The 17,482-nt window shown below is 37.3% G+C and overlaps 1 protein-coding gene and 1 pseudogene across 13 annotated transcripts in view; both read left to right on the forward strand.

The window, feature by feature from the left end:
- RANBP17 (RAN binding protein 17) overlaps nt 1-17,482 on the forward strand; it is a 434,785-nt gene that overhangs the window by 27,119 nt on the left and 390,184 nt on the right. For 7 of the 13 annotated variants that reach the window (XM_002816186.5, XM_054556220.2, XM_054556221.2 and 4 more), the window contains exons 4-5: nt 3,343-3,509; nt 7,030-7,095. The exons of 4 other annotated variants lie outside the window; for them this stretch is intronic. In XM_002816186.5, coding sequence (XP_002816232.2) covers nt 3,343-3,509; nt 7,030-7,095 — 233 coding nt within the window. The remainder of the gene's footprint in view (nt 1-3,342; nt 3,510-7,029; nt 7,096-17,482) is intronic. 2 more of the 13 variants (XM_054556222.2, XM_063724388.1) reach the window with 1 other exon arrangement.
- LOC103890776 (tubulin epsilon chain-like) lies at nt 7,102-15,947 on the forward strand (annotated as a pseudogene).

The following is a 17,482-nucleotide window of genomic DNA, read 5'->3' on the forward strand; positions in this document are numbered from 1 at the left end:
TTTTTTTGTAGTTTCTTTTTGTTCCATGTTCTCTTTCTCTCTTGCTTTCTTTTGCTTGCTCTTTCTTTCTCTCTCTCACACTCTCTCTCCAAATAGTTCATAAGCTAACTCTCTAGACATAGATTATAGCATATACTTCTCACTATTAGAATTTAGGGTTGTTTCCATCAAAGGATTTTTAGTTAAATTTTGAGGTGTGTATCGTCTCTTTCCTTTCCCAAATGACATACTGGCTTTTGGAACAGGTAGAAATTGAATGTTTCCCCTTTCTTTTATATTATTTTTATATTTAGATAGCACACTCTAAAAGACTATCTACAAGTTCGGATTTAGAGTTTTGAATTATGAATTATTACTAAAATATATGGTTTGTCCAATATTTGGAAACAGGAAACAAACAGAAAATCGGAATGAACCAAAATAACCTGATTCAGAGTCCCAGTCATTTTACCTTTTTGACCTTCATATTTTTGGCCTATAAGACAGAATAATAGTAATACATAATAACAGTATCTTCACATTGCAATGAGAGCCACATCAAGTATTTGATGGGAAGCACTTCACAATTTCTGACGTGGTTCATAAACATGAAATATTATTGTTACTGTTATATAGGCTTTTGACACGCAAGGGACCTCTAGTGTGTAGCTTTCCAACTTTCTACTGTACTTTTGTCTGGGGTTTTTCCCAGACAAAACCACAGCTGTTTGTTGTGGTTTTTGTTCTCCCATGTATCTTCCCAAACATTTCCATTTCTTCTTAGTATGGCTTTTCTCTATTAATTGTACCATTGAGGAGGAGATTGCTGATGTTTTAAATGATTGTAATTATTGGTGCTTACTAAATTGGAACGATCTTATAGTTCGTGTAAAAAGCATAACATGAGAATATTTTGTGTAAAACATTCAGCTAAAGTAACAGAAACATATTCTAGTGATTTTTTTTCCCTGCCTTAGATAATGAATTTATTAGCCCCAGGTACCTTTGTTTCGGCAGTCTGGGAACATGTCCTTGTTGGTGTCTAGCTTTAAATGTGAAACTTGAGTTGTCTCCTATTTGTTTGTTTTATTATTATTTTGAGATTGCCCTCCTCCTGGTGGTTACTGCTACCCACGTATGGTTTGCCTGCACCCACTGCAAGATGGACGTTTTCAAGATACTAAAAATAAAAGTGTAACTGAAGTAAATACACTGGATTTTCTTTTCTATTCAGGAAGCAGTGTCATCTTCTTAAGTTTTGTTATTGAAATAAAAGATTACATGCAACAAAGCTTAGAACCATATTACTGTGATTCGTAGGAGAAACTTCTCTGTTATCTGTCCTAATGCTAAGGAAATTATGCTTTTTTTCAAAATATATTTTATCTTTTTTACTGTATAACAATATTTTAATATTAATAAAAATTAAGGTTTAAGTATAATAGTTACAAGAACTTTTTTAAATGTCAAGAATCTTACTACAATTATCAAGAATGCTTGTTGCATGCATTCTTGGATTTGGGAGTTGTTTCCATCAAAGCTGTTTTTAATTAAATATTGAGGTATTTACCTTTTCTTTACTATTTTCCCAAATGGCATGCTGGCCTTTCAGGCCAAAGTGGAAATGGAGTTTTTTCTCTTTTAAAAATTCTTCTTGTAGTTTTCCGAGAGACTTCTTGGTGTATTTGTTATCTGACTTCATTAGTCAACTAGAAAGCTCATAACTGAATTTGCTACCCACTTTTAACAGTTTTGGTGTATTAACTTTATTACAAGCTTGACTTTACTATTCTACTCATGCTTTCTTGAATTTATATATTTATTTTATCATATTGTACTATTTGTGTTTGTTTTTTGTGGGACAGGATCTCACTCTGTCACCCAGGCTGGAGTGCAGTGGCACAGTCATTCTCAGTGTCCCGAGTAGGTAGGACTGTAGGCGCATGTCACAATACCCAGCTAATGTTTTAACAATTTTTTGTAGAGACGGGGTTTATTTGTGTTTTTAATGCTACTTCAAGAAGACAGTGTATAGTCACTTTTGCTATAACATGACATGTTCCTAAAAGTGACTGTGCTATGCAATGCTACATAATAAAAAGCACAGGGCTTATGAGAGAAATTAGATTATGAAAATAAAATTTAAAAGTCTTGTCAGTGACATATTTAAAAAAAGATACAAATCAAATCAAAGGTTAGTAGAGTTTTACACATGTTAAATGGTTAAGAAAAACATAGTACAATAAATATGACACTTTACCTTGGGAAAGACCTGAAGTTTGTTCATAGAAGTGGGCCTCAGAAGGGTTGCAGCTTGTGAGTTATTGTAAAGTGGTGAAAGAAAGATGATCTGAAATAGTATGGAAAGATATAATACCAGATAAGGATGGTTGGGGTTGATAATACATAGTAGATGTTTGAGGTGTATGCATTTTGTTCAATTGGCCTGTATATTAGTCGGTTCTCACACTGCTATAAAGAAATATCTGAGACTGGGTGATTTATAAAGAAAAGAGGTTTAATTGGCTCATGGTTCTACAGGCTGTACAGGTAGCATGGCTGGGGAGGCCTCAGGAAACTTCCAATTATGGCAGTAGGTGAAGGGGAAGCTGGCATGGCTTACATGGCTGGAGCAGGAGGAAGAGAGAAGGGGGAGGTGTTTCACACTTTAAACAACCAGATCTAGTGAAAGTTACTATCATGAGAACATCAAGATGGAAATCTGCCCCTATAATCCAGTCACCTCCCAATAGGTCCCTCCTCCAACACTGGGGACATGAGACTTGGGCAGGGACACAAATCCAAACCATATCAGCCTGGTTTCAGTTTTCTGCATTCACCTAGCATTTTTTGGTAGATAAAATCATGCAGAAACAAAAGTGACGTATTCAACAAAAGTGTTCTATTCAAGTTTTTCCCTAATATATCAAATGCATTGGAACAAATTTGCTTTTTCAAAACAAGCCTAATAAAAGAACTATATAAACAAACATATATCTTGAGGAGAGCTATTAACTTTTTGTCACAGCATGTCATTGCCACCTCTTTTTCTTTTTTTTTTTTTTTTTTTTTTAACAAATACTGCAACTTTTTTGTTTAAAGTTCACAAAATTCTTTTATTTTTTACATTAAGTTCTGGGATACATGTGCTGAACGTGGAGGTTTATTGCATAGGTATACATGCGCCATGGTGTTTTGCTGTACCTATCAACCCGTCATCTAGGTTTTAAGCCCTGCATGCATTAGGTATTTGTCCTAATGCTCTCCCTCCCCTTCCTCCACCCCCACCTCTCTTTCTTCATATGATTCACACTATGTTGTTTCTGAAAAGTCCAAATGATCCATGGAGTGTTTTCTTTGTAGGAAACTACATTCTGAATTACGTGGCATCACAGCCCAAGCTGGCTCCCTTTGTCATCCAAGCTCTTATTCAAGTCATTGCTAAAATCACTAAGTTGGGGTGGTTTGAGGTTCAGAAAGACCAATTTGTCTTCAGAGAAATTATTGCTGATGTGAAGAAGTTTCTCCAGGTAAGAAGTCATTGCTACATTGTTAGAACATCACTACTTGCTTTTTTTGGTTTAGAATACTGCTCTTCTTAAAGCGATATAGTTTGTTTTGTGACTACCAGTACCATGTTAATTATGATTTATTATTTATCCTCTGGATCCTTTATCATTTATTGTTAGTAAATGAGGATCGTGCTGTTACATAATTTCCAAACCAGAAGAATGTAAATAATCATGTTTTCTAATTTCAAAATGTGTGTACATTTATGACACATGTCTGTGTACTGTATATATATAAAACATGTATATAATGCTTTTCATAGATTATGTAATTAAATGTTCATCACAACCTAAAATGAAATAGATTTTATTTTGTAAATAAGAAAACAGGCTTAGAGGGGTTAAATAATTTCTGTAAGATTGCATGGTGACTGATTAAAGCATACAGCTAGCATTTAACAAGCCTCCAACTTACAATAAATTTTTTAATTTTTTAATTTTTACACTATACCACAATGACTATATCAGTTTCTCAAGAATGTTTTCAATTTGATCATTACACATTGTATATAGGTATCAAATAGGTACAGCTATTATATATCAATAAAGAATGGTTATTTTAAAAACAATATTTTTAACCTAAGTGATTAAAATAAAGTCATAGCATATGCACATTTAACTTACATAAATTCAGATATATGGACTGCCAAAAAAAACCCAAAAACTAAAACAAACAAAACAAAATAAACAAAGGCAAGAAAACATTAAACTAAATCATGCCAGTGATTCCATGTCCTGGGCTGATTTAGGGAAACCTGAATCTGCTCTTGTTTCCTGTTTACTCTTACTTAGGATGACTGTCATGCCTTGCTCAGTATGATTCAGATATTTGAAGATATATGTATATATTTTTTCATACAAACGTAATTCCCAAGTAGAAGAGAACTATTTTATCTGATGTCCAGCTAAAGAAACATGATCTGGGCTGGGTGTGGTGGCTCATGCCTGTAATCAATCCCAGCACTTTGGGAGGCCGAGGCGGGTGGATCATGAGGTCAGGAGATCGAGACCATCCTGGCTAACACGATGAAACCCTGTCTGTACTAAAAACACAAAAAATTAGCTGGGTGTGGTGGCAGGCGCCTGTAGTCCCAGCTGCTTGGGAGGCTGAGGCAGGAGAATGGCGTGAACCCGGTAGGCGGAGCTTGCAGTGAGCTGAGATTGCGCCACTGCACTCCAGCCTGGGCAGCAGAGCAAGACACTGTCTCAAAAAAAAAAAAACAAAAAAAACCATGATCTGTTGGTATTCTTGAGGAAAAATTGGCAGTTTTGATTAATAGATGGTTCAGTTTTGGTTCATGGTTGAGTATGGGCAATTTTGACTTTCGGAGATTTTACTTTTATGCAGTAACTTTAAAATTCAACCCCTGTGTAAGATATAACTTCATCATATAGTGCAGTGCTGGAAACCTCAGAATATGAAATGCTAGGTTATGCTGCTTCTGTCTTATCCATGTTGTTAAAACCTGGTTAACAAATATTTGATCATTTAGAACTTCACAGGAATAAGTGTTCTTAGCTCTGAGGAGATCAGTTTATACTAGAGCAGAAGGATAGTTTATTCAGGACAAGTATGAGCTTCACACTTCAGAGTTGCATTTGTAAGTTTGGCAAGCACAGTAGCATCCCCCTTTTGTCTTTTACTAAGATTGTTCATCAAGATTTATTTGAGTAGACAAGAAGCGACCATGCAGTTCTTTTAAAATAAAATCAAGGTTGAAATTGAATGAAATTCTTGTTGGCTAACATTTCTCAAGCTCCCTCTTTAGTGGCCAGTAAGCTCAACTTAAGTTGGGATTCAGTGTACTTTTACCAGTTCTGGAAGACCAAAAGAAACAACATGTTTTAGCTTGAAAGTTTATTGTATAATAGTATCACCACAGAATAGTTAGTACGTGTTTTCTATATATATATATATATATATATATATATATATATAGATGGCTTGACCTAACCCTGCATCATGAGAAAGTCAATTTTGGCTTTAGTGTTTTAGTTTTCTAGAATATTATCGAATGGTTCCTCTGGGTATTAGTAGCTTTTGTGAATTTTGTCCTAAAAATTGTTTTAAGTTTGTCACATCTTTAACAGCCTGAACTTTTGTGCATTCTCTTTTTTCTATTATTACGGCCCTCTTGCTGCCACACTCCAGACATACTTATGTATCTCCTTTCTACTGATATACTCAGGAGATCCTACTGTCATTTAGGGCAGTGCTATTCAAATTACTGGTCTTCAGCAAGATAAGGAGCTTATGTAAGACTGTAAATGAACATAGTGCCTTCTTCATTGAGAAAGACTTGCTATGAAAAAAAAGCCAGCTGACCTAGTGTACTTTGTGACTTAGCTGTTTTATAATCTGTTACATGCTCTTTATTTTGTCATGGACCAGTAACAAACTATTTTCAGATTAGAATTGAGTTTGTAGGTCATCAATCAGCTGGTTCTAGCAATTGGTCAGGGTACCACACTTTGGGGAACATTAACCTGGTGTACACATGGGATGGATGTTTCAGTGTGTAGGAAATCTGGAGCTCAGTTCAGACACTGAGACTGTCTTGAAAGGCCATAAATAATTAAAATGCAAAAATTGTGGGACTTTTTTTTGTTCTGAGATAATTTGAATTTAATTACATCCAGTGATAATGGAATTCTGTGATAGTTAAAAGGGATGACCAACTATAAAATTAAGATTTGAAAAGTGTATCTATCTTCTGTGTCAGTTTTTAAAAATGATTGCAATGTAATTGGATGCCACATTTATGATTTTCATAATTCCAGTATGATTTCACACAAGGGTAGTTTGTTAGTAATGTGCATATAAAGTCTGAATTTTAATGATGGAAAATTTGAGATTAAATTGGAAGCTGATTAAATTAAAAACATTGTATAGACAGTCATGCATTTATCTCATTGCATTGTGTACTTTACATGCCATCATTATAGGTATGTAACAATTTCATATACATGCACAATTAATGTTAAAAGAGCCTAAGTGATCCTATCTGATATTAGAACAAGAAATTTGAATTAGTGCCTAAGCTATTTATTATTTATTTATTGAGTGCCTCTATCTCAATAGGCTTTAAGCAAATTATAGAGCTAAAAGCATTTTTTGCTTATTCTTATTCTTGGTCTTATAAAAGGTATTAAGCTAAATTCTTGTATTTTGAAACTTAGTTTATTATTTGTCCTATAAGTGCTGGAAACATTTTGTTGAGTATCATGCATTTATAAGGGAGGAGCTTTTTCCCATTTAGCTCTGTGTACCCAAATTTATCTTTCAAAAAATAGGTTTGAAATTCTTTTGTTTATAGAACACATAGCGATTTTTCTTTATATTTTAAAATTTTATTTCCATTTTATTATTGAGTAAATGTGGTGTTTCAGTCTTTAATTATTTGTAAATATTACCTGCTATATACATTAAGAACCAATCACTTGTCTCCACTTAGGCTAAACTTTGTTATTTTCTCCAAAGGGTACTGTGGAACACTGCATAATAGGAGTAATAATCCTTTCTGAATTGACTCAGGAAATGAACCTGGTAAGCGAGCCTTTCCATCTAACAGGAGCCTGAGTTTGCTTAAGTAATGCTGTTTCTTTTCTGCTTTTATTTGTGGCAAAATAGACAGCCTTCTTTTTGTGGCATAAAACTCTGAATAATCAAGTTTTTTGTGTGTGTGTCTGTTTCATTGATGGGCTAATTAAGTGATGGAATATTTTCATTGTTATTGAAGATATCTGCAATAGTACAGAGTATTACAAAGAACAGAGAATTAGACATGGTTCTTGCTCCCATGGGCACTTGGAGAATTGTTCTTTTACCTCATATATATCATAATATGCTAACCATAAGAAATATATGCAAAAGAGATACAAACCTTTATTCCCTTACAAATAAAATATAGGTGGTTTGAGGAATTGATTGTCAACAATGGATACACAGCAGGACTCATAAAAAACAGGCCTTTTTTTGGCTGGGCCAGGTGGCTCACGCCTGTAATGCCAGAACTTTGGGAGACTGAGGCAGGGGGATCACCTGAGGTCAGGAGTTCGAGACCAGCCTGGGCAACATGGAGAAACCCCATCTCTATTAAAAATACAAAAATTAGCCGGGCGTGGTGATGGGCGCCTGTAATCCCAGCTACTGGGAGGCTGAGGCAGGAGAATTGCTTGAACCCGGGACGCAGAGGTTGCAGTGAGCCGAGATCGTGCCACTGCACTCCACCCTGGGTGACAGAGCAAGATTCTGTCTCAAACCGCAACAACAAGAAACGATACAGGCCTTTTGGGTTGCAGGCCGAATGCAGAGGCCGGCGCGGCTCACAAGCGCCCCCAGCTGGCTATGCACCAGCATGACCCAGTTGGTGGTCATACTGGTTGGCCAGTGCGAAAACCAGATTGGCTGCTGCTTCTGGGACCTGGCACTAAGGGAGCACACCGTGGTCAGCCAGAAAGGAATCTATTATGAGGCAATAAGCAACTTCCTTAGAAATGTGGATACCAGCTGTCTTGATTGACATGGTAGAAGGGATAGTGAATGAAATTCTGCAGGGACCACTGAGGATGTATTTGATACCAAACAGCTCATCACTGATACTTCTGGCTCCGGAAATAATTGGGCTGTGGATCACAAAGTTTTTGGCAGTCTTTATCAAGACCAGGTTTTAGAGAAACTCAGAAAGTTGGCAGAGCACTGTGATTGCTTGCAGTCTTTCTTTATAATACATTCCGTGGGAGGAGAATCAGGATCTGGGCTTGGCACATTTCTTCTTCTTTTTTTTTTTTTTTTCAAATATTCCATTGCGTATGTGTGTATGTACAACCATATTTTCTTCATTATTATACTTCAGGTTCTTGGATACATGTGCAGAATGTACAGGTTTGTTACATAGGTATACATGTGCGATGGTGGTTTGCTACACCCATCAACCAGCCATCTATCTACATTAGGTATTTCCCCTAATGCCGTCCCTCCCCTAGCCCCCCAACCCCCAACAGGCCCTGATGTGTGATGTTTCCCCTCCCGTGTCCATGTGATCTCATTGTTCAACTCTCACTTATGAGTGAGAACATGCGGTGTTTGGTTTTCTGTTCCTGTGTTAGTTTGCTGAGAATGATGGTTTCCAGCTTCGTCCATGTTCCTGCGAAGGATATGAACTCGTCCTTTTTTATGGCGGCATCGTATTCCATGGTGTATATGTGGCACATTTTCTTTATCTAGTCTATCATTGATGGACATTTGGGTTGGTTCCAAATCTTTGCTATTGTGAATAGTGATGCAATAAACGTATGTGTGCATGTGTCTTTATAGTAGAATTATTTATAATCCTTTGGGTATATACCCAGTAATGGGATTGTTGGGTCAAATGGTATTTCTGGTTCTAGATCCTTGAGGAATTGCCACACTGTCTTCCATAATGGTTAAACTAATTTACACTCCCATCAACAGTGTAAAAGCGTTCCTATTTCTCCACATCCTCTCCAGCATCTGTTGTTTCCTGACTTTTTAATGATCGCAATTCTAGCTGGCGTGAGATGCAGTCTTGCTTTATGAATCTAGGTGCTCCTGTATTAGGTGCATATATATTTAGGATTGTTAGCTCTTCTTGTTGCATTGACCTTTTAACATTATGTAATGCCCTTCTTTTTCTCCTTTGATGGTATCTCATTGTAGTTTTGATTTGCATTTCTCTAATGACCAGTGATGATGAGCTTTTTTTCATACAGTTGTTGGCCACATAAGTGTCTTCTTTTCAGAAGTGTCTGTTCATACCCTTTGCCCACTTTTTGATGGGTTTTTTTTTTCTTGTAAATTTGTTTAAGTTCCTTGTAGATTCTGGATATTAGCCCTTTGTCAGATGGATAGATTGCAAAAATTTTCTCCCATTCTGTACGTTGCCTGCTCACTCTGATGATAGTTTCTTTTGCTATGCAGAAGCTCTTTAGTTTAATTAGATACCATTTGTCAGTTTTGGCTTTTGTTGCCATTGCTTTTGGTGTTTTAGTCATGAAGTCTTTGCCCATGCCTATGTCCTTAATGGTATTGCCTAGGTTAGGGTTTTTATGATGTTAGGTCTTATATTTAAGTCTTTAATCCATCTTGAGTTAATTTTTGTATAAGGTGTCAGGTAGGGGCCCAGTTTCAGTTTTCTGTATATGGCTAGCCAGTTTTCCCAACACTATTTATTAAATAGGGAATCCTTTCCCCATTTCTTGTTTTTGTCAGGTTTGTCAAAGATCAGATGGTTGTAGATGTGGGGCATTATTTCTGAGGCCTCTGTTCTGTTCCGTTAGTCTATACATCTGTTTTGGTATCAGTACCATGCTGTTTTGGTTACTGTAGCCTTGTAGTATACTCTGAAGTCAGGTAGTGTGATGCCTCCAGCTTTGTTCTTTTTGCTCAGGATTGTCTTGGCTATATGGGCTCTTTTTTGGTTCCATACGAAATTTAAATTAGTTTTTTCTAATTCTGTGAAGAAAGTCAGTGGTAGCTTGATGGGGATAGCATTGAATCTATAAATTACTTTGAGCAATATGGCCATTTTCACAATATTGATTCTTCCTATCCATGAGCATGGAATGTTTTTCCATTTGTTTGTATCCTCTCTTATTTACTTGAGCAGTGGTTTGTAGTTCTCCTTGAAGAGGTCCTTCACATCCCTTGTAAGTTGGATTCCTAGATATTTTATTATCTTTGTATCAATTGTGAATGGGAGTTCACTCATGACTTGGCTCTCTGTTCATCTGTTATTGGTGTATAGGAACGCTTGTGATTTTTGCACATTGATTTTGTATCCTGAGACTTTGCTGAAGTTGCTTATCATCTTAAGGAGATTTGGGGCTGAGACAATGGTATTTTCTAAATATACAATCATGTCATCTGCAAACAGAGACAATTTGACTTCCTATCTTCCTATTTGAATACCCTTTGTTTCTTTCTCTTGCCTGATTGCCCTGGCCAGAACTTCCAATACTACATTGAATAGGAGTGGTAAGAGGGAGCATCCTTGTCTTGTGCTGGTTTTCAAAGGGAATGCTTCCAGCTTTTGCCCATCCAGTATGATATTGGCTGTGGGTCTGTCATAAATAGCTCTTATTATTTTGAGATGTGTTCCATCAATCAATACCTAGTATATTGAGAGTGTTTAGCATGAAGGGTTGAATTTTATTGAAGGCCTTTTCTGCCTCTATTGAGATAATCATGTGGTTTTTGTCATTGGTTCTGTTTATGTGATGGATTATGTTTATTGATTTGCGTATGTTGAACCAGTTTTGCATCCCAGAGATAAAGCCGACTTGATCGTGGTAGATAAGCTCTTTGATGTGCTGCTGGATTTGGCTTGCCAGTATTCTATTGAGGATTTTTGAGTTGATGTTCATCAGGTTTAATGGCCTGAAATTTTCTTTTTTTGTTGTGTCTCTGCCAGGATTTGGTATCAGGATGATGCTGGCCTCATAAAATGAATTAGGGAGGAATCTCTCTTTTTCTGTTGATTGAAGTAGTTTCAGAAGGAATGGTACCAGCTCCTCTTTGTAACTCTGGTAGAATTCAGTTGTGAATCCGTCTGGTCCGGGGCTTTTTTTTGGTTGGTAGGCTACCAATTACTGCCTTAATTTCAGAACCTGATATTGGTCTATTCAGGGATTCAGCTTCTTCCTTGTTTAGTCTTGGAAGGTATATGTGTCCAGGAATTTATCCATTTCTTCTAGATTTTCTAGTTTATTTGCATAGAGGTGTTTATAGTATTCTCTGATGGTAGTTTGTATTTCTGTGGGGTCAGTGGTGATCTCCCCTTTATTGTTTTTTATTGTGTCTATTTGATTCTTCTCTCTTTTTTTCTTGGTTAGTCTGGCTAGTGGTCTATCTGTTTTGTTAATCTTTTCAAAAAACCAGCTCCTGGATTCATTGATTTTTTGAAGGGTTGTTCGTGTCTCTTATCTCCTTCAGTTCTGCTCTAATCTTGGTTATTTCTTGTCTTCAGCTAGCTTTTGAATTTGTTTGCTTTCGCTTTTCTAGTTCTTTTAATTGTGATGCTAGGGTGCCGATTTGAGGTCTTTCCAGCTTTCTGGTTGTGGGCATTTAGTGCTATAAATTTCCCTCTAAACACTGCTTTAGCTGTGTCCCAGAGATTCTGATACATTGTGTCTTTGTTCTCATTGGATTTAGATAACTTATTTATTTCTGCCTTAATTTTGTTATTTACCCAGTAGTCATTCAGGAGCAGGTTGTTCAGTTTCCATGTAGTTGTACAGTTTTGAGTGAGTTTCTTAATCCTGAGTTTTAATTTGATTGCACTGTGGTCTGAGAAACTGTTTGTTATGATTTTGGTTCTTTTGCATTTGCCAAGGAGTGTTTTACTTCCAATTATGTGGTCAATTTTAGAATAAGTGCGATGTGGTTGTGAGAAGAATGTATATTCTGTTGATTTGAGGTGGAGAGTTCTGTAGATGTCTATTAGGTCTGCATGTTCCAGAGCTGAGTTCAAGTCCTGAATATCCTTGTTAATTTTCTTTCTCATTGATCTCTCTGATACTGACAGTGGGGTGTTAAAGTTTCCCACTATTATTGTGTGGGAGTCTAAGTCTCTTTGTAGGTCTCTAAGAACTTGCTTTATGAATCTGGGTGCTCCTGTATTGGATGCATATATATTTAGGATAGTTAGCTCTTCTTGTTGTGTTGATCCCTTTAATATTATATAATGCCCTTCTTTGTCTCCTTCGATCTTTGTTGGTTTAAAGTCTGTTTTATCAGAGACTAGAATTGCAACCCCTGCTTTTTTTTGCTTTCCATTTGCTTGGTTAATCTTCCTCCATCTCTTTATTTTGAGCCTATGTGTGTAGGCTATGTGCAAAGGCACATGAGATGGGTCTCCTGAATACAGCATACTGATGGGTCTTGACTCTTTATCCAATTTGCCAGTCTGTGTCTTTTAATTGGGGCATTTAGCCCATTTACATTTCATGTTAGTATTGTTATATGTGAATTTGATCCTGACATTATGATTGTAGCTGGTTATTTTGCCTGATAGTTGATGCAGTTTCTTCATAATGTCGATGGTCTTTACAATTTGGTATGTTTTCACAGTGGCTGGTACCAGTTTTTCCTTTCCATATTTCATGCTTCCTTCAGGAGCTCTTGTAAGGCAGGCCTGGTGGTGACAAAATCTCTGAGCATTTGCTTGTCCATAAAGGATTTTATTTCTCCTTCACTTATGAAGCTTAGTTTGAGTGGATATGAAATTCTGGGTTGAAGATTCTTTTCTTTACGAATGTTGAATATTGGCCCCCACTCTCTTCTGGCTTGTAGGGTTTCTGCAGAGAGATCCGCTGTTAGTCTGATGGGCTTCTGTTTGTGGGTAACCCAACCTTTCTCTCTGTCTGCCCTTAACATTTTTTCCTTCATTTCAACCTTGGTGAATCTGACGATTATGTGTCTTGGGGTTGCTCTTCTCTAGGAGTATCTTCGTGATGTTCTCTGTATTTCCTGAATGTGAACGTTGGCCTGTCTTGGCATGTTGGGGAAATTCTCCTGGATAATATCCTGAAGAGTGTTTTCCAACTTGGTTTCTTTCTCCCTGTCACTTTCAGGTACAACTGAAAGACCACTATGTGGTCTTTTCACATAGTCCCATATTTCTTGGAGGCTTTGTTGATTCCTTTTCATTTCTTTTTCTCTAATCTTGTCTTCACACTTTATTTCATTAAGTTGTTTTTTAATCTCTGATATCCTTTCTTCCTCTTGATCGATTCGGCTATTGATGCTTGTGTATGCTTCACGAAGTTCTCTTGCTCTGTTTTTCAGCTCCATCAGGTCATTTATGTTCTTCTCTAAACTGGTTATTCTAGTTAGCAATTCCTCTAACCTTATTTCAAGGTTCTTAGCTTCCTTGCATTGGGTTAGAACATGCTCCTTTAGCTCAGAGGAGTTTGTTATTACCCACCTTCTGAAGCCTCCTTCTGTCAGTTCGTCAAACTCATTCTCTGTCCAGTTTTATTCACTTGTTGGCGAGGAGTTGTGATCCTTTGGAGGAGAACGGGTGTTCCAGTTTTTGGAATTGTCAGCCTTTTTGCGCTGGTTTTTCCTCATCTTCGTGGATTTATTTACCTTTGGTCTTTGATGTTGATGACCTTCAGATGGAGTTTTTGTGTGGCTGTCCTTTTTGTTGGTGTTGATGCTATTGCTTTCTGTTCATTAGTTTTCCTTCTGACAGTCAGGCCCCTCTGCTGCAGGTCTGCTGGAGTTTGCTGGAGGTTCACTTCAGACCCTGCTTACCTCGGTATCACCAGTGGAGGCTGCAGAACAGCAAAGATCGCTGCCTGTTTCTTCTTCTGGAAGCTTTGTTCTAGAGGGGCACCCACCAGATGCCAGCCAGTGCTCTCCTGTATGAGGTGTCTGTTGACCCCTGCTGGGAGATGTCTCCCAGTCAGGAGGCACGGGGATCTGTCCCTTAGCAGAGCTTGAACACCGTGCTGGGAGATGCCCTGCTCTCTTCAGAGCTGGCAAGGAGGAACATTTACATCTGCTGAAGCCGTGCCCACAGCTGCCCCTTCCCCCAGGTGCTCTGTTCCAGGGAGATGGGAGTTTTATATATAAGCCCCTGACTGGGGCTGCTGCCTTTCTTTCAGAAATGCCTTGCCCAGAGAGGAGGAATCTACAGAGGCAGTCTGGCTACCATGGTGGGCTCCGCCCATTTTGAACTTCCAAGTGGCTTTGTTTACACTGTGAGGGCAAAACCGCCTACTCAAGCCTCAGTAATGGTGGACGCCCCTCCCCCCACCAAGCTGGAGCATCCCAGGTTGACTTCAGACTGCTGTGCTGGCAGCAAGAGTTTAAAGCCAGTTGATCTTAGCTTGCTGGGCTCCATGGGGGTGGGATCCTCTGCGCTAGACCGCTTGGCTTCCTGGTTCAGCCCCCTTTCCAGGGGAGTGAACGCTTATGTCTTGCTGGCTGGTGTTCCAGGTGCCACTCGGCACATTTCTTTTAAAGGTGGTTGAAGATGAATTCCCAGAAGTGTGTAGACTTATGACCTCCATTTATCCTTCCGGTGAGGAGGATGTCATAACTTGGCCTCATAATGGCATCTTGGCAATGAAGGAACTTAATGAGCATGCAGACTGTGTGTTGCCCATTGACGATCTTTATTTGACATCATTAGCAAAGTTGACCTCATAGTGAATTCTGGAAAGTTGGGTACAACTGTAGACGACTTCAAGTGCTGTGGCTTTAAAAAGCGGCATAATAAGCCCTTTGTTGCAGTCAACAACATTGTGGCAAATTTGCTCTGCAAGATTTGAAGGGTCCTTAATAAGGACCGTAATGAAATCAGCATGAATTTAGTTCCTTTTCCTCAGCTTCATTATCTGGTATCAAGCCTAACACCTCTATATATACTGGCGGATGTTAACATGCCTACTAAAAGATTGGATCAGATGTTTTCAGATGCCTTTAGTAAAGATCACCAGCTGCTTCAGGCAGACCCCAAACATAGTCTTTACCTCACCTGTGTGCTTATGGTTAGAGGAAATGTACAGATTTTACATCTTTGCAGAAATATTGGAAGATTAAAATCATCTCTACAATTTGTCTCCTGAAATCAAGAAGGCTGGAAGACCAGCCTGTCCCTCCTGTGGGCCATTTTTATTCATTATTAGCTTTAACAAATAACACATGTGTGAATCCCACATTCATGGAAATGAAAGAGAGATTCATGAGGCTCTACAAGAAAAAAGCTCACCTTCATCAGTGTCTACAAGTTGAAGGCATGGAAGAAAGCTATTTCACAGAAGCTGTGTTGTTTTTATCAGCACTCATACAGGAGTGGCCACCGCTGTATGAGTGGATGCCAGAAAAAACATACCTGTGCAAGATTTACCAAGCCTAAGCATAGCCGTATATAAAAGAAACCCTCCAAAATATTTTCTTAATTTCATGTTTTTTCTTACCTTTCTGTTTCAGTATTTCTTTGAGATTCAGAAAGTCCAATTTTTTTTTCATATTAGGAAATATTTTTGTCTAAAAGAGTGATTTCTGTTTAATCACAATTTGTCGATAATACCAGTGTGTGAAATTAGTGAAATCCTAGTACCTGAACTTCAGACATTTGTCTTCAGGAAAGTCTCCGTTTCTAAAATTGAGAGAATGGAGTTCTTCAGTATTATGTTGTATTTATAACCTCATATTTAGGCATTTATACACTGATAATTGTGTCTTCAATAAAAATCTTGTACAGATTTTTATCATTTATATTTTGATATTCTATTTAAATTCTCCTGATTCTGTAAAAGTAGGTACTGGGAATAGAAGAACATAATATAAATATTTCTATGTAATACCACTAACTATTCAGGGATAGGTTTTATTCCAACCGTTAAGGAGGTTTTGTCTCTTCTTTAGATAAGAACTTGTTTTCTCAAAAGAATTCTAATTTGTACACTTAACATGTATTTGTATTAAATTTTTAAAATAATTGCTTTCTTATCAAACCAGTTGATTTTATAATAATAAATGTTTATATTAAAAAACAAAACAGGGCTTTTTTCACTTTATGGCTCCTAGTTTGGATTTTTACCCTGTACAAGGGGAGTTTTCAGAAGCTGTACTTCTCCCCAACAGTGCTTTTGTGATCTGAACATATTATCACCTGTTCCGTTTGCACATAACATGGTTCTAAACAGAATGAAAGCAGAAGTTGGGTTCTATATGGAGTAATTTTATAATAAAGAGGAATGTAGTGTTTAAAAACTGTCATCTTGAGTGGTATGTGTTTGCGTGTGTGCATGCACATATAGATGTATATATGTAGAAGAGCTTGCATACCCAGGATCACTGGCCAGCTCCCTTTGGAGTAACAGTATAGCCAGCCATGTGCATAAAAAAATACAAAAGAACCATTTTTCTTCTTGTGTTCAATCAGGAATTAGAAAATATTTTTAGATTTATAGGATGGATTTCTAAAATTTAAAGTGATCTCTTAACTTATCACGGCCATCACCTTCCTGACTCCTCCACCCCAGAGTATATGCTGTGTGTTTGTGTGTATATAGGTATCTATTAATAATACTGTGTCAGCAGGGATATTACGACAGGGATAATCTTATTGAACTCTAAATATGTCTAAAGAACTGTAGCTTCCTTCTAAAAAAGTACATTTAAATATTTTCATAAAAGTGAAGAGAATAGTATGATAACCTCATGTACTTATCTTCATTTTACAACTTTTTTCTAATTTTGAAACTAGCAGTTTGATTCATTTCGTGCTTCTCAGCGTAATAGAAAAATAGTCTGCCCTGGAAATCAGAGTTTGCTGTGTTTAGATTATCACTGAAATAAGACTAGTTAATGTGAAGTTCTGGTAAATGTGTAGTTTAGAGAGCAACAGGATAAATTCTTTTTCTTAATTAGCAAACTTACAGAAAAGTTTTAAGTATAGTAAAGAGAAGTTTTTCTCAACTGTTTGACGCTAAGTTGCTAACATGATTCTCCACCACCAGGGAATTTAGTGTATTTCCTATATACAAGGACGTTCTTCTACCTAACCACAATACAACCTTGCAATCAGAAAATGAACACTGGAATTATTCCCACTATCTAATCCTCATACCCCATTCATCACTGGTTATAAACACTCTTTCTAGCGAAAGAACCAGTTTAGGATTATGTATCACATTTAGTTCTTATGTTTTATTAGTCTCCTTCAATCTGGAGAAAAATTTCTCAATCTTTTTCACTTTCATGGCCTTGACATTTATGAAGATTATAGGCCAGTTTTGTAAAACGTCACTGTATTTGGGATTGTCTGATATTTCCTCATTATTAGATTCAGCTTATGTGAATTTGTCAGAAATACCACAGAAATGATACTGTGCCCATCTCATTGCCTCCTATCAGGAAGCGCGTGATGATTTGTCACATTACTGATGATGTTCAC

Source organism: Pongo abelii, chromosome 4 (genome assembly GCF_028885655.2).
Source record: "Pongo abelii isolate AG06213 chromosome 4, NHGRI_mPonAbe1-v2.0_pri, whole genome shotgun sequence".
NCBI lineage: Eukaryota > Metazoa > Chordata > Mammalia > Primates > Hominidae > Pongo > Pongo abelii.